Here is a 23658-nt window from a genome sequence, read left to right as displayed (position 1 = left end):
ACACACGAGAACATCTGTACCACAGCGGAGTGTATCACACACGTGCATCCATGCCACACACCTGAGTGCGTCTGTACCGTGCACTTGTGTTTCTCTTCCCCATGCCTGTGAGGTATTGAGAAGCTCACACTTTTTATTAGAGGAGCAGCCCTTCCTTCCTAACCAGAGAACATGAGACCCTTACCCATCCCCAATCAGACCGTTTCTTTGTTAAAATTCTGCATACCTTTACTTCCCCTCCCTGAATCTGGGGTGCAGGGCTCATCACACATTTTATTTACACAGTTCCCACTCCAAGGCTGATACAGTGAGGACCGGGTCTCTCAGTGCCCACTGCGTGGCCTCCATGGAGCTTAAACACCAACCGTGTACTGGAGGCAGGTGCCTCCTCCCAAGGCCATGAGCTGCTCTTGAGGCCAGCTCAAGAGGGGGTCCAGGTGCAGGGAGAGGAGAGGGACTCCCATGTGCCCAGGACAGAGCACAGCGAGGCTGATGGGCAGCCACACAGGCCACCCTCCCTCCAAGCCTGAGGTCTTTGCAGGCCTGGGTGAAGGGAGAAATGAGAGCAGCATCTTCCAAAGGCTCCTCCTGTAGCCACGGTATGGGGAAAGGCAGTGGGCAGGCAACAGAGGGGGTACACGGCTTGGGGGTGAGGGCATGGGATTTATTAGCTGGGAGACACTGAGTCCAAGATGTCTATGAGAACCTAGAGAGAAGCCACCTGAGCACCTGAATGTGTGGGCCTTGGGTCTGAAAGCCTCTTCGAGTCAGAATTTGGGGTATGGGGTCAGATGGAGTTCACTGAAACAGAACTTGGGGTCATGTGCTGGTGCTGCATCATGAGCATGTAGATGCCTGGAGAAGGACCCAACATGGAAGGTGGTAGAAATTCCCAAAGACACCTCCCCATGGGCCATCCCCCACTGAGATCACAAAGCCAGTCCACGAGCCCCATAGATTCTTTACCCCAACCCCACATACTGTGATCAGTGGTGTTCTGGCCTCTCTAATCAGATACCACAGATAAACCCAGAAACGGCCCCCTCCCAACCAGCACTGGCCCCCCGTAAGACCCCCGTGGGACACCAATTTCTGATGTCCCAGACCCATTTATAAATCGCTGAACACCCATCTGAATGTCCTCATAACCAATGCCCCAAATTCTGGTTTGGGGAAGCACACTTAAGAGAGAAAAGAGGCAGAAAACAGCCTAAAGTGATTCCGTGAGGACAGGGTGAAGGGACTGGCTGTGTGCTGACAGCAGGCGACGTGCATGACCACTCCAGCTGCCTGCACCCCACGTTCCTGTTCGAAAACCACAATTAACAGACTGTTGCAGGGCAGGACTCAATCATCAAAAATGACAGAAACCCACACACTTCTATATCAAATTGGATTTACATGTTCAAAGAAGTTTTTCTGAAATTTAAACTAACTCCTATCACAAAGGAAGGCGGTACCCTTGGATTTCCCATAAGCAGAGTCAGGTGGACAGCCCAGGAGATGTCCTGGACCCCCGCGAGCACCACGGCAGACTGGGACGGAGGCGCGTTTGCTTTACTGCTCATGTTGCGTATTCAAACAAATACAATACACCCCGTTTTAAAAATGTAAGGCACATAAAAGCGTCTGTGCAGGTTTTGTATTATTTCTAAATTCCTACTGGCTAATAGAAGTATTTCCACTATACAACTGCAACTATCTGGAAACGCACATGATGAATTTTTTGCATGCAAGATACCTGAAACATTATCATATCTTACCTCATGGCACAATTGAACAGTCTCAAATCAAATGTACGTGAATAATGATTATAACTATTGTTACATTTGCAAAAACCTTATCAGCTTATCCACATATGTACAGTTGGGTCCCCGAATGTTAATTATATAAAATCTAAAAGAAGAACAGTATCTGGCTGCATCTGAACCGTTTCTTTAAAGTGAGATTTGGCATTTTAAGTTTTCCTTCCGTAAGTCATGCTGCTATTTGCAAAGGCCAGTGTTATACGATGCTGAAGACCATAGACAGATACTGTTCATATGACACCTGAATCCAGCCGTCCTGATCCGTATCGTAACGCCTGAATATATCGGTCAACCTCTGGGAAAGAAACAACAGGCATTTAGATCTTGATATTTATTAAACAGAAGGAATGAAATGTATTTGGTAAAAAGACATTTAGGAACCAAAGTCACCATGTCTCCACACACCCCCACAACTCTGACAGAGACCAGGGCAGGGAGGCATGGGTGGGTATCCCTGACCACCTGTCCATAATGTTGGATGCTGCAGTCTGGTGGGATGGCAGGGGGTGGGGGGATGAATACGGAAAGCTAGTTAAGAGGTCAGGGGGTGGGCTGTAGGCCCAACACATCTATAAACCACAGCCCTGGGTCCTGGCTGAACCCTCTGGCCCCAGGCCCGGTTTCCCAAGTGGTCCAGTGGTGAGCCTGGGTCCTCCCTTCCTACTCTAAGACCAATCTCGTGGGGGCTCTTCCTCGAACACTCACCTCTGCTCCGGCCACTTGCCACTCAGGACACAGGGAAACCAGCCCTGACTCGGGCCCCTCCCTTACACCCAGCTGGTGAAGGCCCACACAGAGAACATGGAAGGGTAGGTCTCCCTGTACCAGCCTCAGGGTCCCTCCTGCCCACCCCACTCCGAGGGCTCCACCTTAGTCTGTTCACGAGCTTGATCCCCCCACAGCAGGTTAGGAGCAGAGGGGAGAGCTCTGCACCCAAGAGCAGAGACAATTAGATGAGCACCGCCCCAGATGAGGGGTGCTGGACAACCACAGTAGGCCTGAGGAATCATACGCGACAAAAGGAAGCAGGCAGAATGCAATTCCCCAGGACAAGAGAAGGACACAGTGCCCAGGGTCATCATGAGAGCAGGCTGGAGCCCGGCCCTCTGGTGGCAGGATAGATGGGGTGCCTGACACAGATGACTGTCCACTCAGGCGTTAGCCGGGAGTGTCCCAGCACGTGTGAGACACTAACATCAAACCAAATACAAAAACACCAGCAGCAGTTAACTGCAGCTTAAAGAACAAGTCTTCCTTGTACTTCACTTGTATTTTCCCAAGATTTCTACAAATTTTCATGTTCTTTTGTAAAAAATCATTTTCAAAAAGCCTTTCTCTTTTTGTAAAAAGGCAGATGAAGGAAAATATTTTTGAGGATATTTTACTTGTTTAGTCCAGTGTTCAGGGTCACTCAGGAAGGGTGGATGGGACCAGGGACTGGCGGTCAGGCCTCTGGCTCAGCACGGAGCTCGGAGGCAGTGGCTGCTGCAACACTCCTCCTGGCTGGCCTGTCCTCAGCCTAGAGGTGCACGGAGGCACTGGGCGAGCTTCTCGTGGGACTCGGATCGCGTTACCTCAGCTACTGAAAGCCTACACTCGATGACCTTTAAGGATCAGATGTTTACGTATAGGACATAACCTCAAATGAAACTCCAACCCTAAGGTAATTTAGATGCAGACAATAATGAGATTTTTACCACCTTTTTCTAAAGTGTTCAGACAACACTGCAAAAAATGTAACCCAGGCTCTCCAGACCACGGCTGAGATGGGGTAAAGCTCTCCCCATTTCAGAGGAAAGGTTCAAATGTTAACAGATGTGGCTCTCCAACAAGGCCTTGAACCACAGGGACTGGGCTTTTCCCAGACTCACCGTATTTAGCAGGCCACAGAAACTTCAGTTTTACTAATGGGAAAAAAAGCCGAAAAAGTTTCTCAAAATTCCAAATTAAATTTAAAAACCTCAAGCTGTAACCCCAACCTGGATTCAAACTACAAGGACTTCTCTTTATGGAAAAACCATCTGCCTTCCACAAGTGGACTCTGTGTCAGAGTAAGGGCTGGGGTGTTACGGTCACAGAGGTTCTGCATCAAACTGTCCGCCAGCTGGTAACTGTTGAATCTGAGTGACAGGCAGACGAGTTCATCATAGTTCTGTCTCTATTTTTTTTTAATTCGTCATAAAAAAAAAAAAAAACCTTTGAAAGCGATCTAAGGGTTTATTAGTTCACTGCATTTCTAAGCTTATATCTATATAACCTGGATCCCTACCTAGAGACAGGAGCAGGGGCCTGTGTAGGCACAGCAGGGCAGGCTCGGTTACTCCGGCCCTCCATCTCTGGAAAGGAGGCTCAAGCTCTGCACTTGTTTCTCTCGCAGCTAAAGAAGCAAGGCCGTAGGAGGGAAATGTCAAGTGCCGGGGCCAGCGGCTTCATGAGCTCCGCCGGATGCTGCTTGGCGATGGCTCCAACACCTGAACGAGGAGCTGTGTGCTCAGGAGCCAGCTCCTGTCCTTGGAGCTTACCTCACACAAAAAGCACACACTAAAGATCACAGTGGAAAATTTACCCACTTCCTCAGGATGAAAATACAACAAAAATACCAGAGTATACATGTAAATAACCCACTTGATTTAGAAAACGTGACCTCATCCGAAGGGACTGCTCTGTAATACAGCTGACCCTTGAACGCAGGGTCAGGGGCAATAAACCCTGGAGCAGTCAAAATCCACGTATAACTCTGATGTCCCAAAATGTAACTACTAACAGCTTACTGTTGACAAAAAGCCTTACCAATTAACAGCCAATTAACACTTATTTTGTATATTATATTATGTACATAATCTTATAATAAAGTAAGTTTGAAAAAAGAAAATATTATTAAGAAAACTGTAAGGAAAATACATTTTCAGCACTATACCATATTTATCAAAAAAAAAAAAGTCTGCCTATGAACAACCTGCATAATTGGGCCGTATGTTGTTTAAGGGTCAGTGGTATTTCCACGGTGAGAAAGAGCACTACTGGCCATACCTCCGTTTAACGGAATAACAACTTCTCAACAGACAAGACTAACTTTTGTAAGCTCCGGAAACTGACTTTACTCCATTAAATCGCTAATTCCAGAATGGCACTTCCCTCTTCCTCTCCTTTCAAGGATACTCCCTGCCTGCTCCACCACTCAGCTCAAGGTGAGCCCCCACGGAGCCCCCATTACCTGCAAGACAATGCAGCCCTGGATGAAGTCGTCAAATGCGATCTGCCCCCGTCCTTGTCTGTCGAACTTGCGAATGAGGATGTCATGAAACTGGTCAGAGAGCCGGTACCCTTGAAGAGGAAAATGAGGATGAACAGAGGACCAGGAGAGCGGACGTTCCCATCAACACCTACGTCCCCCTTCCAAAAGGCCCCACAGCCTCTGACATCAGCTAATAACAAATAACAAATGACCAAGGCTGGGGTGGGAGACTCGAGGTGCAAATTCATCCACATGCACTCTGGGAACGAAGCCATCATTCTGCAATGCTCCCCATCTGCAGTCCTGTGAATGGCTGATGTGAAGACCATCCCATCTTCCTGGAGGGGGTGAGTGTTACCCAGAGGCCAGTGCTGTCAGGCGCAGCAGGTCACTACTGTGAGCTCATTCGTTCACCTCAAGTATACTCATCCCACAGTGCTGCACCCCAAAAATCATCCCACAGGGCACCCAGCTTCATTGTGAAGTTTTCATTTTACAAAAGTTTCATTTTACATTTGAAAGAATGTATCACTGAAGGCTTCCAAATAAACAAAATGTAAAATCAGGGAAGTAGCAGATTCACTTATGGGTACTCCCCTCTACAAATTAGCACACTGACATTAAGAAATGAAAGAATACAAGGAGTAAGGCAGTCTCGTAAAGTGCACAACCACTCGAGGGTCATCAAATATTATGACAAAGAGTCACTGATTCCACCTTCAACTTACTGAATGTCCTAAAAAGATCTCCAACAGGGAGGTGGTTCTGAAGACACGGGGACACAGGGCCACTGGCCTGCGGGACACCCCTTGGGGCCACTCTTAACAAGGACACCTATTTCCTTCCCTCCTAATCCCACTACCTGTGAGACTGTGTTGTCCTTACTTATTCAGGAGACAAGATCCAGGGGCCAAAATATTTTTACTGGTTTTCGGTCCTGTTGGAATCTTTGCGAGGATATATGTACACCTATTATCTGAGTGAATTTCATAGTTAATTACTTGCGTAAACACTTTCCTTAAAAAAAAAAAGATTCAAACATGCACACACATGACAGTACCTTCCAGAGTGGTCAGCATACTCTATGGTTCTGTGACTTAAATCCGGGGCCCCCTTCCCTGCCAGCTGAGTAGAAGACAGGATCCCTGACTTAAAAAAAAGAGACAGCAAGTCCTGGATGGGGGTCACACCCCCAGCCCCTCGCAGTCTCCTCTCCTCACACCCTGGCACCTGTGCCTGTGGACAGGTAAGGAAGAGGCCCAGGCTGGTAAGGGCTGAGCTCATCCAGGGCGTGGACAGCAGAAGACAGCCATCGCTGTGGCAGTCTCCTGCCCAGACATAAACATACAGGATGGACCTCCACAATCTATAGAGACCACGGAAGCAACTTCTATCATCCCTGGGGTTAGCCTCCAATTTCCCTGGTCCTCAATATTACTGTAGCAAGAACAAAACCAACAGAAGTCAGACTAGAAAACAAATGACCAGACTATAAAAGGGACATTTACATAAGAAGCAAAATCTGAGAGCAGACTCTTCTTCTCTAAGAATTTCCTTCAGTGAAAATCCATGTCACGATGACCCCACCCTCGTAAATTAAGAGGAGGTGCCCTCTGGAAATGCAAATCAGAATCACAATGAGGGGGCTCACATCTGTCAGAACGGCTGTTATCAGAAAGACTAGAAACACTGCATGTTGGCAAGGATGTGGAGACAACAGACCCCCATGCACTGTTGGTGGGAATGCAGACTGGCTCAGCCCCCTTGGAAACAGTATGGATGTTCCTCAAAAAGTTAAAAACAGAGCTACCACGTGATCCAATAATCCCACTACTGGATATTTACCCAAAGAACACGAACACACAGATTGGAAAAGGTATCTGCATCCCCACGTTCGCTATCCACAATAGCCAGGGTATGGAAGCAGCCCAAGTGACAGACCGACAAAGAAGTGCGGCATGCGTGCACACGTGCGCGTACACACACACACATACGAATATTAGGGAGCCATAAAAAAGGATGAGACCTTGCCATTGGCGATAGGATGGATGGACCTGAAGTGTATTATGCTAAATGAAATAAGTCAGAGAAAGACAAATACCAGATGACTTCACTTATATGTGGAATCTAAAACTAAAACAAACGAATAAACAAAACGGAAAGAGACTCATAAGCACAGAGAACCAGTGGCCAGAGAGGAGGGTTCGGGGGGGTGGGTGAAATAGGTGAAGGGGATTAAGATGTATAAACTTCAGATTATAAAATAAATAAATCCGGGGATGAAAAGTAACAGCATAGGGAATAGAGTCGGTAATACTGTGGTAACGCTATAGGGTGACAGACCGTGACTACACTGGTCGTGGTGAGCGCTGAGTAATGGAGAGCGTTGTCGAATCTCTATGTTGTACACCTGAAACTAACATAACATTTATGTCAGCTATACCTCAATTAAATTAAAAAAAAAAAATGAGGCGCTCTCTGTGTGCAGCTCCCCCAGTCTGTGACCCTGGTCAGGACCGGCCCCTGTCAGACCTGATGTGCTGGCTGCAGGGCCACACCCTGACCTTAGGAGAAGGGAGTTCTCTCCTGACAACTAACAAGCACAGAAAGCGTGAGACGTGAGAGCTGCCTGATGATCCTACAGCCACCCACCGCCTATTCCCAGCACCCCGCTATGACAGCACACCTTCACAAACCTGGATGCAACCAGTAAGCACCCTCCAGGGGACAGACCTGGGACAGGGCACCAACCCTGTCTATAACCAGCCAACGGCATGGTAAGGGGTGGAGGCTGCTTGTGGACCTGGGTCCACGGCACTGATTTTGGTGAGCAAACATCCACATGTTCCAGGGATGCAGAAGAAAGTGTGTTGGGCTAACACCGCACAGGCCTTGCATTCCTTGGCGCACGACAGGGGACACAGCAAATGCAGCACCAAGTCGGTAATGGCTGACATGAGTGACGACTGGGTCGTTTTCATCAGAAAGCACTGAGCTGGCCTCGTGGTTGCCAGAGGCTGGGCAGAGGGAGCGGGAGCTGCCCGTGCCTGACTACCTTCCCCACAAGGGGGGACTGCACTGGGGGGGGTACACTCCTCACACACTTCCTTACTTCCAGCTCTCTGTACCTGGCACACAGCACATACCAGACATGAGTTTAAACAAGGAATACGTGAGCTATCATAGGCAGCACGTGGGCCTGTGAGAGTGACCCAGTGCAGCCAGCGCTGAACCAGAATCTTTGCTTCAGTTACTACTGAAAATCTTCTAAAATTATTAACTCTTGACAAGGATAACAATGTCCCTTTTTGGAGAAGGCCTCCGAAATCAAGAACCAATCACAGGAAGAGACTGACGAAATGCTGTAGCAGAGTAGTATTTACTTTCTCCAGAAAACGTCTGGAAGTCAGGGAGGAGCCCAGCCCCAACCAGCCTGAGGCCTACCGGCTCCTGACCTCAAGGCCTGGCCACATGACCTCCATGACCCTGAAGCCGTAGCAGGGACTCGGAGGCCAGAGAGGCCTGGGCACTGCCTGCCTCAGAGCTCCCACCATGAGCTGTAAGGACCCAGTGGGTCACTGGCACGAAGTAAAGAGAGGGCTCTGGGCCTGACAACGTTAGAAAGTGCCATGTCCCCTGACATCTGAGGTCATTTGTCTGGACTTAATTCACAGGACCCAGGTTCCTCCCAAGCTGTCCTAGGCCCAGCCAGGCCTCCAGTTCCTTCCAGCCCCAGGACCACTCTCTGTAGAAGGCTGCCACCATTCCTCCCAGCCCTTCCATACGGCCCAACCTGTCCCCCAACCTAAGGGCAGAGCAAAGTCAGCTGGTTTCCCAGTACCAACGCAGAGAACCTGAGATCAAGTCCTGCCCTAATCTTGACCCACACCTAGTGAGTGAGCTGAGAACACACACTTCCTATGGAGTCCCACAGCCTCTAACTGAACACCACAGGCACTCATAAGGCAAGAAAGGAAAGAGAAAGAGAAGACAGTCATAAAGGGCATGGCCACAGGAAAAATGGGAGAAGGGTAGAAGTTAACACATTAACATGAGAACTGAGACGTACTTTGTATTATTAAAACTCAAAACACCTAGAAGCTCATTAGTATAACAACATAGTACATCATAGAAAAAATAGTACATTATAAACTAACTTGCTTGATTTTTTTCGAGAAGGTATTCTTAAGCAGCCTTTCAAGCAAAATGTAGCAGGGGTTGTGTAATAGGGCCTCAATAAACAGAGGGCTGAGTGAGATCACCCCAAACACACCAGAATCTGGGTGTAACTCCCACAAGCCTTGCACAAGTTCTCCATGTGTTTCCTCTGAACACAAAAAAATCCCAACCTCCTCTCAGACCCACGCACCAGCATCAGAAGGCCCACTGACCCACTCTGGAAAGGCTGTGCAGACACTCCTGGTGGCACGGCACACTTGGGCTGACACGCACTTGAGAACAGGAGCTTGCACACCTACCAACGCTATGCCTGAGGCACACGAATGGCACTGCCACTTACAGAATCATCTCTTACAAGGATCTGATCGTCTTGCTGTGTATTGTGACGTACCACAAATGATAAGCTGCCTGACACTTTATTTTCACTTATTCACGTGAAACTGTTTCCAAAGCCACTGCATTCTCAATGTGCGTGTCACATCACTCCATTTCACAAAAGACAAATGATTGCATAGCCCGTACCTCATTTTGGATGGAAAAAAAACACATAAAGTCTCCATGTCAAATATAAGCCTTCATGATATAAATAATATTAAAGCATAAATCTGTATGTCAATAAAAATTTCATAGTTAAAAAAATCAGTAAATTGAGGGGTGCCAGGGTCACTCAGTGGGCTAAGCATCTGACTCTTGATTTCAGCTCAGGTCATGATCTCAGGGCTGTGGGGACCCCAAGTCAGTCTCCGCGCTGGGCATAGAGCCTGCTTAAGATTCTCTCTTTCCCTCTCCCACTGCCCCCTCCCCCACTCTCAAAAAAAAAAATCAGTAAATTGAACAAAGTGAAAAAACGTTAATGACACCAAAATGGCCTCCAAAATGAAATACGCTACACAATCAAGATAAGTGAATTACCAAAACCTGAGAGTGCTTGCTTGAGCTCGTTCTTGTCAATCATCCCAGAGTTGTCCCTGTCATAGGTGCGGAAGACGTTCTGCCAGTCTGTGATGTACTTCCAGACGCCAGTGAACTCGCTGAAGTTCACGCCAGCCTTGTTCTCTCGGTCAAACATAGCTGAGACAGAAAGGAACGTCAGTGGCACGCAGCGGCTGGCATCTCAAGGTCAGTCAGCAAGAAACTCAATCCTGGCACAGCCACTCCCACACTTCCCTCAGGGCAGACCGTGCTTAGCCAGCAGATGCCCAACTGTTGCTAAGAAATGCTCATTCGTTGAATGGGAGGGCTGGATGTCCTCTGCCGGGTGGTTACCCAGCCACAGCCCCTAAACCGCCTTAGACGTGAGGCACACGGTAAAGAGGAAAGTGCAAGAAAACACACTGGCAGAGACACAACAGAAATAATGCTTGACACGGAAGTAGCCTCTATAGAAACATGATGCCTGGAGGGTGCTCTTGCTTCGTCAGGAAGAATCGGAGGTTCAGAGTGAAGCAGCCACCTCCACTCCCCCAGCTCCTAGTTCAGCTCCTTTCTCCAAGAGGACCTACAACCACAGTGCAGGCCCACTCCAGGGAGAAAAAGACTCTACTGGCTTTAGATTTTTGGTTTTTTCAGTAAGACCTGCTTTTCATTAAAAAAAAATCAGCCTAGGAGTGCCTGGATGGCTCAGTCGGTTAAGCCTCCGACTCTTGATTTCAGCTCAGATCATGATCTCAGGGTCATGGGATCCAGCCGCGTTGGGCTCCATGCTCAGCGGGGAGTCTGCTTCTGTCCTTTTCTCTCTCTCTCCCCCAAATACATACATACATAAATCTTTGAAAAAGAAAAAAAATCAGCCTAATACCAGGTTCAAATATGAAAGAACCTATAATGGCATTTACATATAATGGCAAAATGGCTAAAAATATATATAAAAACACTGTCTGAACTCCTGCTACCAAGAAAATGACAAACCATTTGGTCTTTTTTCACATAAAGAAGCCAATAGAAGACTGAAACAGGAGAGCTCTTGGCTGCTCAGAAGTACATCGTAAGTCAGCGAAAGCTCACGTAAGGGAAAAATCAGGTCAGAAACTGAGCATCAGTGTTTCCACCAGTCAACAACTGTGCAAGATACGGGCGGTGTGTGAAATGCGCTGGTCCTGTATGTACACGAACTCTGCGGAACCGGGAACTCAAGCTGAAGTGCTCGGCCAGGAGGGCAGGGTGAAGGGGGACAGGCAGAAAGCACACCTGCGTGCAAGGACAGGTGTCTGCCTGCACAGGCGGGAGAACGGCACCTTTACTTACATATGATTGACCTGACAGTCACTGGATTAAATGGAGTCCATGTGCCTGAAAATAAATGACAGGAAACACAGTCAGAGAAAACCGTTTTCACAGCAAGCTCTAAGACTCTCATCTGTAACGTCAGTAGCTAACGACAGTAACTTGCTGATCAACGAAGACCATGGCACCACAGTTCTCAGCAGGGACATTGTTCCCAGGGGACATTTCTGGTTGCCATGACCACTGGGAGCTGTAAGCATGTCGTCGTTGGGGTCCCGTCCCGCAGGAGTCCCTCAGGCCCCAACAGACATATATTCAAAGCTGTTTATAGTGACATGAGGCCAGGGGCTCACTCTCGTTTACTACATAAACAAGATATGGTTTTATAGCTTTTTTTGTTTTTTGTTTTTAATAGTGTGGATCCCAACAAGGGGCCTGAACTCAGAACCCTGAGGATCAAGACCCGAGCTGAGCTCAAGCGTCAGATGCACACAACTGAGCCACCCTGGTGCCCCTGGTTTTACGGCATTTGAACATACGCTCTATTTTCCAGAAATACAGCCACCAGGTAAGTTGAGAAGCATACTCAAAAACATACCATAAAACCATGTCTTAAAAATTTTCTCCTAAAATTACAGTCTGGGCATCACTTAATTTTCCTTGAGAGTGTGATTCACTTTGGAATAATAATGGGGATATTATCAGATATTTGTTATAAAGGGGATTGTTGAATCTGATAGAACCATTTATCAACTGATAATGAAATGTTCACTAGATACCTTTATGCCCCAAAATCTGTTTTCAGAGCGATTTATACCCTTATCAATTTTTATACTCACTAAAAACAAAGTACAAAAATATTTTTAATGTTGGAGGGAAAGCTGTGTCTCTCCCCCACATCCCACTTCTATAAGATCCCATATTTTCTTCTTTATATGAAACTGTTTTTGTTTCCATTCCACCTCCCCCACTCACAGAGACCCATCCCCTGACCTCACATAAAGTGACCTTTTGCTCAAGTCTGAGGCCTACTTGGAGGTGGGCAGTGGGCAGGAGAGTCTGAAGGGTACTGCCCCTTACACTCTGCTACACTGGGCTTCCCGCCGCAGCTCACGAGGGCCAAGCCCGCTCGATTCACGGCTCATGCACACACTTCTCCACACACCTCAAGTGTGGCCTCCCTGCACCGTCACCTCTCCCCACACTCCCTCAATCCCTACGTTAAAACCACCTGCTGTACCAGCTCGTGTTTGAGCTTCCCCTTCGGAACATCTGGAACCATAATTACTCAGTGAAGGCTGCTCTTCCCCTGAAGGCAGGGGCACACACGGGGCTAGATAAGCATCTTCTGCAGGCTTCAAGACGTCCGTGGGGCAAGGGTGGACAGAAGCCTGTTTATAAAGCTATTAGGAAAGGTATTATTGAAAACTATGTTAAAGAGAACCCAACAGAAAGGAAAATAAACACAGAGAGGGTCATTTCTTGGCTGTTTGTTTTTCCCTCCTCCACACCTAGCTGCTGCTAGCACTGAACTGCTATCCCACAGGAGACAGCCAGCTCTGACTAGAAGGCTCAGGAACCCAATGCACCTGTTGGAGCTGTTCCCTGGCCCTCTTTTCCTGTCTCCCCTCCACCTGATACAGGCTGATGAACCCTCAATCAGTGAAAGTGAGGGCACCCCCCTCCCCCAGTCCATGCTGTGAGCAGAAGCATCATGAGGCCATCTCTGCAAATGACTTGGCCAGAGAAGTTTGAAACAAAAGCAACACAAGTGCAACAGTTAAGTAATGTACAAACACGCACATCTGCTGTGGTGAGGGCCCAGTGCCACCTGGACAGGCATGCAGGGAATGCCTACAGAGGGTGCATCCCTGAGCTGGCCCAGGGGAACCAGCGCCCATACTGGAGGATTCTAGGATGGCAGCGGTCCCAGGCTCAGCAGAGCAACAGGTCATCCTGGGCTGAGTCAAGGATGGAGAGAGGTGGCCCTCTAGCACGAGACGCACAGGTTTTCTGCAGGGCTGTTGTGCAAGGGAACGTGGAGGCAGGCTCCTCTGCTCATCCTTCTTGTTACCCAAATGGGGCCTGATTCTCCAAAGAAACCAAGGGATAATAACAGCCAATAGTTAATTGACTATTTATCATGTACAGGTCCTGTGGCCTGGGTCTCAGACTAAACAACAAAGCTCAAACAACCCACAGTGAAGCCGAAATACTGCAACATGTGGACATTTAATATTTCAAATATATTAAGTGTTAAATGCACCTGAGTGTCACCTGAAAATCTAAGTAGTTTATAAAACAGTTTTCTGCAAGAAAACACAGTGTAGTGCAAATAACCAATATTTAACATAGCTCACTGAAAACAGAGGGTACATTATACAGGTAGACTTTTCTCACAAGCCCTACACCCCTAGTGATCCTCTATCCCAGATTTTCTGGGCCATCCCTAATTCCAAACATTCTTGTCTGCTTTTCCCAGACACTAACATGTTTGGATGTCAGAACCACTCATCCTGAGAAAGACTTCTTGTCAGATTTTCACTTAGAAATGCATGATCACTGTACCTAAAAGTCCTGCTTTAATTTCATCTTAAAGAACTGAAGAAAATAGAAACCTGATTTTCCATGTAAATTTAGTACACTTTTTTGCCCCATAATTAGAGAACAGTGCTAAAGCTTTAAGCAACCCTAAGCGAATGACGACAGCCTAGGGAACCATCTATAGCTGCAGAGGTAGAGACAGTGCCCATCAGGACGCTCTATCTTTTTCCCACTTAACCCTCAAGCACGCAAATGATTGCAGGAATCCCCATTCTCGAAGGGGGAAAAACCCATTCTGCTCTGTGATAATGTGTGGTCTTTCTACTCTCCAAAGAGTTTTCTTTCTTGAAATTATGTCCTGTTAACCACAAGCTTAAATGTTGGCTTCAGTGAGTGGATGAGGGTTAAGACTTCATGACATCTAGCATTTGCACAACTGAGATACCTAACTACTTGGGCTTTGGGGGCAATAAATAAATAAATAAATAATATTTAATAATAAAAATAAAAATCAGACTTTTTAAAAAGGTCATCGCTGGTGATCTCTTCCCACTTCCCTTCATCAGACCAGGAACTCCCGGCCTTCCTGGGCTTCTCTGCCAACGGAAGGGGTGTAGCAAGTCCTGAGGCCGGGCACACAGCACTGGCGTTCAACGCGCAGAACCTGCAAGACTCTGGTCCCTCTTCAGGGTCAGCAGAATTCCACACTTGACCATTTTTCTTCAATTAACGGCTTCAAATAGCACAGCCAGAAATACGGCCTTTCTGAAGAGCAATCTAAATACTGATCAACAGCATTAATGATGCCTATAGCCCTTGATATGATAAATGTCACTTCTAGAAACTGGTTCTAAGAAATTTGGAGTCAAATTACTACAGTATTTATGTTAATGAAAATTAGAAACAATCCACATGACTATTAGTGAAACACTGTAACCTCAATCCCGGTAGATACATTGTCCCCCAGTTCTGAACCAGGCAGATGCACGATCTGGTGAACTGGGGCTTGACTCAAGGGGGAAAAGGATCTAAACTTCCAGTCTTCCTATCTTTACATCCAAAGAAACTGGGGCCAGAAGCGCGATGCGCCCAAGGTTACAGAGTAACTTGGAAGTAAAGCCAGGTCCGCCAAATCCTAACTTTCTTTTGTTTCTATCTGAAACTCTGGCTGGGCGTGTTTCTGGAAAGAGCAGACAGGATAGGCTGTGCCAAGGGTCCTCAAGAACACCCTCGGGCTCCATGACTCACAAAGACACTCAGTTTGTTACAATGAAAGGACAGAGTAAAACCAGCGGGGAAAAGGCACCAGGAGAAGTCCAGTGGACACGAGTGCAGCCCAGGACATGCTTACTCCTCCAGCTACAAGCTGGAAGGACACAGGCCAAGTGCTGTCCACTAGGGAAGCTCCCGCGTCTAAAGTCCAGGGTTTCTCTTGGGAGTCCATCATGGAAGCTCCAAATACCCAGAGGGCATAAAATCATCCTGTTATTATCAACTATCTAGGCAAACAGGTATCACACAGCTCGAGGCCCTTGGTGGACAAAACACTCTTCTCAGTCAGAACATCGCAGGAGGCAGCCCGCCATCAAAGCCCTTCCTGGGAAGGAGCAGGCTCTGAGCAATCCAGGCCTGCTGAGCCAGTCCTTCCCCACACACAGGCAGAAGGAAGCTGCAGGTAAATCTCAAACTGCCCCTCCTGCGTCAGCAGCAGCAAACACCCTTGCCCACAAAACTGAGCCTGTGGGGGCAGAAGCAGTGATGGGATCAGAAGCACGGTCAGCAGGGGACTATCTATCTGCTTGTATGGTCTGATTTCCCCCATTTCTTCTTAACATGGGATCCCCAAGACAGCTGGAACTCTATTTTGATAAAAATACCTTAGGAAGAATATATGAATTATTATCTTTTAAAATGCAGCTAAAAAAAACGTCTCCACAAAATACCTGATAGGTTATGTGAAGGCAAACCTGCAGAAGCACAAAAAAGAGGCTTGAGCAAAATTAAATTCCCATAATTCCAAGAAATACTGTGCAAGTTGAAAAAAAAAAAAAAAGGTACCAAACTGAAGATAGTTTATGACAAGTCATTTCAAAAAGAAGGCAAGAGAACAGTCTTCTGTCTTTCTTCATACCTAGTAACCACATACCTCCCTGAGAGCAGCCAATTTTAGAAGCTTTCCTATGGAAAAAAGTCTTATAAAGGACTCAGTGTATGGGACCCACAAGTACTCTTTCAGGATGGTTTCAACTACATTTTAGCAGAGAGCACACACACACAGATTTAATTAAAGTGAGAAACCACACAAGTTGGAAACTTCAGTTTTCCCACCAGTAATAGACTAAATAAACCAATGTCCTGAAACAGCCTAATAGTCCAGTTCTAATATGAAAACAGAAACCCATTCCTGAGAGAAAAATTAGAAGTCAAAATAATTTCAACTGCATCAGCTATCGGAAGTCAAGGGGAGCAAAGAGGACAAAGACGGGCCCATCCAGGGGCCAGTTTCTGTGCACACACTGCAACTGTGCAGAGGAGGCCAGCCTGGCCTTCTCTCATGGGGCGGACAGTCTGGTGGCCAGAGAAAGCTACAACAGCGACCACACAGAGCAGGACCGCAGGGTGCCAAAGACAATGCAGCGATGCCACACTGGCTCAACAGGCAGGAGATCTGAACTCCGGACGTACACGGCTTCAGCTCCCATCAACAGAAGGCAGGCACTCTACGCAGAAGGCATATAGACCCCACGGAAGGGGGTGGACAACACCATGGAGATGGGGGAAGACACCGGGGCTCAGCGTACTGAGTGCCTGTGAGAAGTAAGCCCACAGCACAACGTGAGCAGAAGCACCGCGGGCACCAGCAGCACACATGTGGGTTTAGATCCTGGCTCTACAGCCTGAGAGCTGTAAGGGGTAACTCAGCAAACGACAGTAACACCGACTCTGGGAATCGGCATCATTAATACCTGCTCCACTGCAGAAAGAGCTTACAGAACTTTATAAGGATATCCACGGTGGCGCAAAAACGAAGGACACTGAATGGGAAGGGAAAGTAGGAGGATAAGAAAGTAGGGGAGCTAAGACCAGGTTGGTAGAATTGACCTCTCAAAATTCTAAATTTTCTAAATGCTAGTGGCAAATCACCAATTTAAATTTTTTAGCAGCTAATTTGAAGAGGAAAATGTAATTGGGTAAAAGATTCAGGGTCAATAAGATATAAACAAAACAAGACAAAACAGCCGCCACAGGCGCTTAGAACACCAGAGGCACCATGCTCCCAGGGAGAAGGAGACGTCTGCCTCCCGGCATCCCTGGCATCCCGGGCACAGAGGGGGCGGTGGCTGCAGTGCCTGCCCTCTCCAGGTTAACAGTGACTACCTGCTGCATGGGGCCAGTTCTTACATGCCTCCAACGAAAGCCAAGGGAATCCCACTCAATACCAGTGCTTCCACAAGGGCCAGAGACAGTCCAGACCATGCTTACTAGTTGGGTTCAACCAGGTATTGATTTCAAAGTATCCCAGCAACGGTGAACAAAACATTGGCAATTGTTAAAATTCGCTCTCTTTTAAACAGGTTCCTGGTGGATATTTAGTAGAAGCTGAGCCCAAGATTACGCTGTGACAAAGACCTGTACTCTTTAACCACCAGGTGAACTAAGGGCAGCACTGACAGCCTCTAGTGAAAATACAGGAGCCTAACCCTACAGATCAGAATAGGTCCCGCTTCCACACCCCCAGGGCTCAAACAGCCATGCTGAGATTAGGTCTGCAAGTGCCCAGCACAGAGCCTACACACAACGGGTGTTCACTAAGTGGTAACTATCATCATCACCATCCCCTGAGCTGGCTCCCCAGCCAGTAACAATACTACTACTATACTCTCAGTGACAACACCAAACCCTGCTATGTGCCAGGCACTGTACCAAGCACTGTGCATGCATTTCCTCCATCCACCCACCCAGAAAGATCAAGTCCTTGCCCAAGGTCACATTCCTAGAACTGGTAGAGTGAGGATTTGAATCCAGACAGGAACCCCCAGGGTGGAGACCATCATGATAATGAGGTCAGTGTGACCATCACTCCCGGTGCAGGTTTCACACAAACCCCAAACCTGGGTGGCACTTTCAAAACTTCAAGCAAACAGACAAAAAGATGTCCAAATGGGTCATGAATTGGTCCTCACTTACTGGAAAAGAACTCAGAAGGAATGCCTGCAAAGCATGACCCCTGAGGGCACTCTCACTGCAGTGGCTAACCCTCTGTAACATATGATGTGAGACATCTGTCTGGTCAACAATTAGAAAGTGTTTTTGTTCTTTGAGAGAGAGAGAGAGTGCACACACTTGCGGGGGGGAGGGGGGGCTCGATCTCACGACTCTGAGATCATGACCTCAGCCGAAATCAAGAGTCAGACATTTAACTGACTGAGCCACCCAGGTGCCCCAACACTTAGAAAGTTTTAAGCCAGATCATAGCCTGCTGGATTCCAGCTTGTTCTGACATCTTCCTAGTAGTAACCCTGTCTTCTCCTCTAAGTGTAACGCAAGCCCTGGAGACACAAAAAATGGAAAGGGGTTAATCATAAGAGAAGAATCAAGCAGGCACAATCATCAAAGCAGCAGTAAAGAGATTTCTTAGTTTCCCAAACACAGTTACATAAATCACACATGAAGTCATACACCAGTATCTGCATCGCATGTATTAAATACTGGAAAAAGAAGTCAGTAGTGGCTACCGTTTTTTAAACGTATTAATCTGCAAATACAAATCCTGCACTTCATGCAAACCGGGAGGCAATGAATAGAGTAACACTAAATGCCTGGCATGTGCCCAAAAGGAGGGCAGGCATACTCCTTTAACCACCTGATAGCGAGTCCCGTGAGGCAGTGCCGGCATCCTTACTCTTTCTAGAACATGAAACTGCTTCCCACTAATAAAAATGAGTCTTCCTACATCTTCCAAGCAATCCCTTTTCTACCTTAAATGGCACATCTCTGGAAAGACCAGCTACAAATCTAAGAATCAGAACAGGCAGTGGCATCTAAGGGACTTTTATAAAGGGCAACACAGCCAAGTATTTAATGACGTAAAAGATCTCAAACAGTACCTCCACGGATTAATCACACTGCAACAGCAAGAACAGAACTCCATGGAGAACCCACAACACACCGCCACACAAGAGCTATGATCCTGTAACCCTGTCTGAACACCTCATATTCCCCCACTCATAAGACCCCCTTCCCACAATCCAACTGCCAGCGCCATACCTCCAACATCCCAATCACTTCCCCATGGTGCCCCAGCACTTTGATGACCCTCTCCAGGGAAGTCACAAAGCTGGACTACCTTCAACATACCTCAAATGTATCTGCTGCACAAAGCTAAGCTTCCTACCTTTCCCCTAAACCTGCACCCCAACCTCCATTTCTCAAGAAGCGCTTCCCTGCACTAGTCCTAGCTCAGCAAGGCACTTAGGGCAGGATATCACTTGGCAAAATAAATCAGAAGCACCTCCACCACATGCCAGGAATAACAGTTAGGCCTTAATTAACTCCTCTGTACTTGGAAAAAGAAGTTGTTTACTACAGGTGGGTCAGGCTCAAAGTTCAGTAGAAGTCCTGATGGCCAGGTCCCACTCACCGTTGGATAAGGCCTGCTGAAGCTCGTTGTCCGATATCACCCCGCTCCTGTCTTTATCAACCCTACAAAATCAAGACCAGTTAAGCTGGTGATTAAAAGGGCAGAACAAGCAAAACGTGGCAAAGCATAACCTGTATGTAACTCCTTGCGTCAGTCCTGCGTTCACCCTGGCATGCTCCTTCCCAGGGACCTTCCACTGTGCTCAGCTAGGGTGTCTCACTCCCACATTCTGCTGGGCAATAAAGACCCCGCAGAGCGCCTTCTCGTCCTCAGCACTCCACCTGCCAAAGTCCAAGTCAGTTCTCCCCAGAGAGACGGAACCAATTTTGTCTGTCTCTCCTTACACTTTCTCCAGCTTTCTCCTTCATTTTCCCCTGGCCAGTCCGAATTCCACCCACACCAGTTTTTCTCCTTCCACAAACAGCAAAAAGACCGCCTCAGACAAGTCCTCTCCTGGCCATGAGTCATCTGAGTCTCGGTCACTCATTCACTTGGAACGAAGGACGACCTGGGACAGAAGGCGCTGCGGTTACAGTTACCAGCTTCTTTCTCTACCGCTGGCACTGTAACAGCGCTGAAGAGTCTGTGTTTCTGTTTACCTCAAGCATCCCCAGGAGACCCTCCAGGAGCAGCAAGCCCCTCAGCGGTGGGGTCTTGGCTGTCGCAGGGGAAGGGGTGTGGCTGCGACCCCTGAGCATCTGCAGCGGGCTCAGGCTCGAAGGGGCCCCGGCGGGAGGGAGGTGCCCAGGGGGCAGCAGCAGAGAGCTGGGGGTGTCCGGCGGGAGGCCGGGGAGAGATCTAATGGAGCCAGGATGGAGGCCTGGGTGACGAGAGAACGAACAGAAGCAGGAAGGAGGCAAGGGGTAAGACCAAAGGAGCCAGGAAGGAGGCCGAGGAAAGACTGGAGGGACCCGCCAGGAAGGAGCCTGAGGGAGGCGGGAAGAAAGCCAGGAAGGAGGCCAGGGGAGGGCGGAGGGAAGCCAAGAAGGAGGCCGGGGAGAGGACGGAGGGAAGCCAGGAAGGAGGCCAGGGGAGGCGGGAGAGAAGCCAGGAAGGAAGCCAGGAAAGAGGCCGCAGGGGGTCGGGGGAGCGGGAGGGAAGCCAGGAAGGAGGCCGGGGGAAGCCGGTGGGAAGCCAGGAAGGAGGCCGGGGGAAGCCGGTGGGAAGCCAGGAAGGAGGCTGGGGGAGGCGGGAGAGAAGCCAGGAAGGAAGCCAGGAAGGAGGCCGGGGGAGGCCGGTGGGAAGCCAGGAAGGAGGCCGGGGGAGGCCGGTGGGAGGCCGGGGGAGGCCGGTGGGAAGCCGGGGGGGGGGGGAGGCCGGTGGGAAGCCAGGAAGGAGGCAGGGGAGAGGCCGGGGGAGGCCGGTGGGAAGCCGGGAAGGAGGCCGGGGGGGGGGGGCGGGAGAGAAGCCAGGAAGGAGGCCGGGGAGGCGGAGGAGAACGCAGCGAAGGCCGGTGGAGTCTCATAAGCGCCCGGTGGCGCCGGGCCTCACCTCTGGAAAACGTTCCACAGGAAGCTCTGGTCCGGCAGCGCCGCGCCTCCAGCTGGGCCGGCCCCTGGGCCCGGGCGGTAGGAGTAGGCGGCCATGGGCCCAGGCACAGCGCTGGGCTGAGGGACCCCGGAACGCGAGAGGCCCGGGGCGGCGCCACTTCCGCCTCTGCTGGGGAGGGGCCTGGCACTAACGCCACTTCCGGGGGCACAGGAAGGCGGTGTCACCCCAGGGGCAGCCCCGGGGGCGGGCCCAGTGCTGCCGAGCCCCTCGCGGCCCCGTTGCTAGGCGACGGCCGGGCCGGGGCTGTGCGGGTGCGCGCGGCGTTCTCCGGACTCGCGCACTCGCGCACTCGCGCACTCGCGCACCGTGTGCGGAGGGCGCTCAGCCGCGGGGCAGAGGACAGGGCGCGCGGAAGGGGCTCCCCTCGCACCAAAAAGTGCTGGAATCGAGTGTGACCGAAGGGAAGAACACGCTTTTCCGAGTGTTTGGGTCTCCCCGTGCGTCGTCGCGTGGTGTCAGCTGCCCCTCTCCGGCGGCCCCGCCCGCTGGGGAGTCCCTGCCAGCTTCAGGGCGGTGGGTCCTGCGGACCGCAGGGCCGGGCCCACCCCCTGGAGACCACCCCCGCCCCAGGACGCGGGTGCGGCCACACCCCCGGCCGGCGGCCGCGCGCACCGGGTTTCCTGGCTCTGGGCCCGAGAGACCTGCCTGCGGGCAGCGCCCGGTGCCTCAGGGAGACGCGGGTCTTCCGCGCGGCGGCTTCACCTGCAGCGCTCCGCAGCAAACCTCTTCGGCCCGGCGAGGCCTTCCAGCCTTAGGGGACTCGGATGGTTTCTAAGGTTCTCCTCACAAAGTAGTTGCTGAGCAGTCTTTTCTAGAACTTTCCACAGCTCTGTGATCTGTGGCTTCTGAAGTCCATCTTTAGTCTGTCTCCGTCTCTGGCTCCTCTTCTGCTCTAACTCCACAATATCAATAGCTAAGGTTTTGCGACACAATTTGCAGCGAAACTTCAAGACACGTCACAGCGATGGCAGCAGGCCCTGGGCTCCCTCTCTGGCCGGTGTCCCACTGGGATGGCCACAGCCCACACCATCTTCGGGGGGCCCAGAAGCAGTCCACGCTGCCTTCCGGGGTGCGAGGGAGCAGAAGGCTGGCTGAAGACAAAGCATAAGCTGACACCCCCCTCTCCCCCCACTCCTGGGGGGCACATGTGTGACATTCTTCAGGAATCTCCCAACTATTCCCGTGTTAAAACCTTGCTAGAGGGAAAGGTAACCTTGACAAAGGCAAGGCCTCCAGGATCTTGTAGGTCCTCTTTAACATATGAAAGTTCCTTTGATGATGAGAAGTAGGAAGATCCTTAGGAGAAGGAAGGGAAGAATGAAGGGGGGGTAATCTGAAGGGGGAATGAACCAGGAGAGTCTGTGGACTCTGGGAAACAAACTGAGGGCTTCAGAGGGGAGGGGGGTGGGGCACTGGGCTAGGCGGTGATGGGTATTAAGGAGGGCACGCATTGCATGATGCACTGGGTGTTATACACAAAAAAATGAGTCATGGAACACTGCATCAAAAACTAGGGATGTGCTGTATGGTGACTAACATAACATAATAAAAAATTATTTTAAAAAAAGTTCTTTTGAAACCTCCCTTTTTTCTTACCTCCCCCAACCCCATAGTATATAATCAGCCACCCTCATAACCTGGGGGCAGCAACTCTTTCTGCCCACAGGTCCTGTCCCCGTGCTTTAATAAACCTCCATTTTGCACCAAAGACGTTGTGGAGAATTCTTTCTTGGCCGTGGGCTTTGAACCCTAACACCGTCTTTCCTACAACACTCTCAAGGAGGCACACCCCACCCTTATGTCTCAGTGACTTTGTGTAGTCCTCAAGCCAGCTCCTCATGGCCAGCTGCAAAGTCCACATCTTCCTGATGAGAAACCGGGGGCCCACCTGAGGTCAGACCAGCAAGGGGGAGACTCGAGCCCAGGCCTACCTGTACTTTCCTTCCCTTAAGGCTGACTCTTATTTTTTTTTTAAGATTTTATTTATTTATTTGACAGAGAGACAGCCAGCAAGAAAGGGAACACAAGCAGGGGGAGTGGGAGAGGAGGAAGCAGGCTCCTAGCGGAGAAGCCTGGTGTGGGTGGGGCTCGATCCCTGAACTCCGGGGTCACGCCCTGAGCCGAAGGCAGACACTTAACGACTGCGCCACCCAGGCGCCCCTAAGCCTGACTCTTAAAAGGGACATTAATTACTAGGAAATGAAGGTTTAAAGAAAATCTTGCCCCCCCCCCCCGCATGTATATCCACGAATGTACACCAGTCTGGAAGGCTTCATCAGAAACACTGGCCTGGGGCAGTCCCTCCCTTCACCTCAGCCCTCATTTCCAATGAGCTTTGGCTCCAGGAATCTGGATAGAACACAGCAGGTAGGTCACAGCACCTGTGCCATACTGTAAGTCTGGGACTCCTGGCATGAGGGGGAGGGTGTTGCCTGGAGTCCTGTCGCCTGGTTACAAAGATGTGCAGCCACAGGGGA

General features: G+C 49.6%; 1 protein-coding gene across 4 annotated transcripts; it reads right to left on the bottom strand.

The window, feature by feature from the left end:
- Window positions 1-1382: 1382 nt before the first annotated feature.
- On the bottom strand, window positions 1383-21310 carry PDCD6 (programmed cell death 6). Of its 4 annotated transcripts, none has more exons than XM_048224272.2 (6): window positions 21122-21310; window positions 19631-19692; window positions 11467-11511; window positions 10135-10293; window positions 5023-5132; window positions 1383-2103 (listed from the first exon to the last, which is right to left on the bottom strand). In XM_048224272.2, exons 1-6 carry the CDS (start codon window positions 21214-21216, stop codon window positions 2005-2007), a joined length of 570 nt encoding a protein of 189 aa, XP_048080229.1. In that variant the 5' UTR covers window positions 21217-21310; the 3' UTR covers window positions 1383-2004. The 4 variants fall into 4 exon arrangements, with proteins under 4 accessions (XP_048080229.1, XP_048080230.1, XP_057168123.1 ...); XM_048224273.2 differs by having other exon boundaries at window positions 10141-10293; window positions 21122-21307; XM_057312139.1 differs by lacking the exon at window positions 1383-2103 and adding an exon at window positions 2125-4185 and having other exon boundaries at window positions 21122-21307.
- Between the last annotated feature and the right edge of the window lie 2348 nt (window positions 21311-23658).

This window comes from Ursus arctos, unplaced genomic scaffold (genome assembly GCF_023065955.2).
Source record: "Ursus arctos isolate Adak ecotype North America unplaced genomic scaffold, UrsArc2.0 scaffold_15, whole genome shotgun sequence".
Classification (NCBI taxonomy): domain Eukaryota; kingdom Metazoa; phylum Chordata; class Mammalia; order Carnivora; family Ursidae; genus Ursus; species Ursus arctos.
Note: the sequence above shows the minus strand (reverse complement) of the source record. Positions and strands in the feature narration are given on the sequence as shown.

What these genes read in the sequence shown, in the direction of transcription:
- PDCD6 (XM_048224272.2), bottom strand. Translation starts at nt 21,216, where the DNA reads ATGGCCGCCTACTCCTACCGCCCGGGCCCAGGGGCCGGCCCAGCTGGA. An exon ending in TCAGCAGGCCTTATCCAACG is followed by an intron (nt 11,512 to 19,630) that starts GTGAGTGGGACC and finishes ATTTATTTTCAG; the next exon opens with GCACATGGACTCCATTTAAT. An exon ending in AGGGCTGCATTGTCTTGCAG is followed by an intron (nt 2,104 to 5,022) that starts GTAATGGGGGCT and finishes TTTCTTTCCCAG; the next exon opens with AGGTTGACCGATATATTCAG.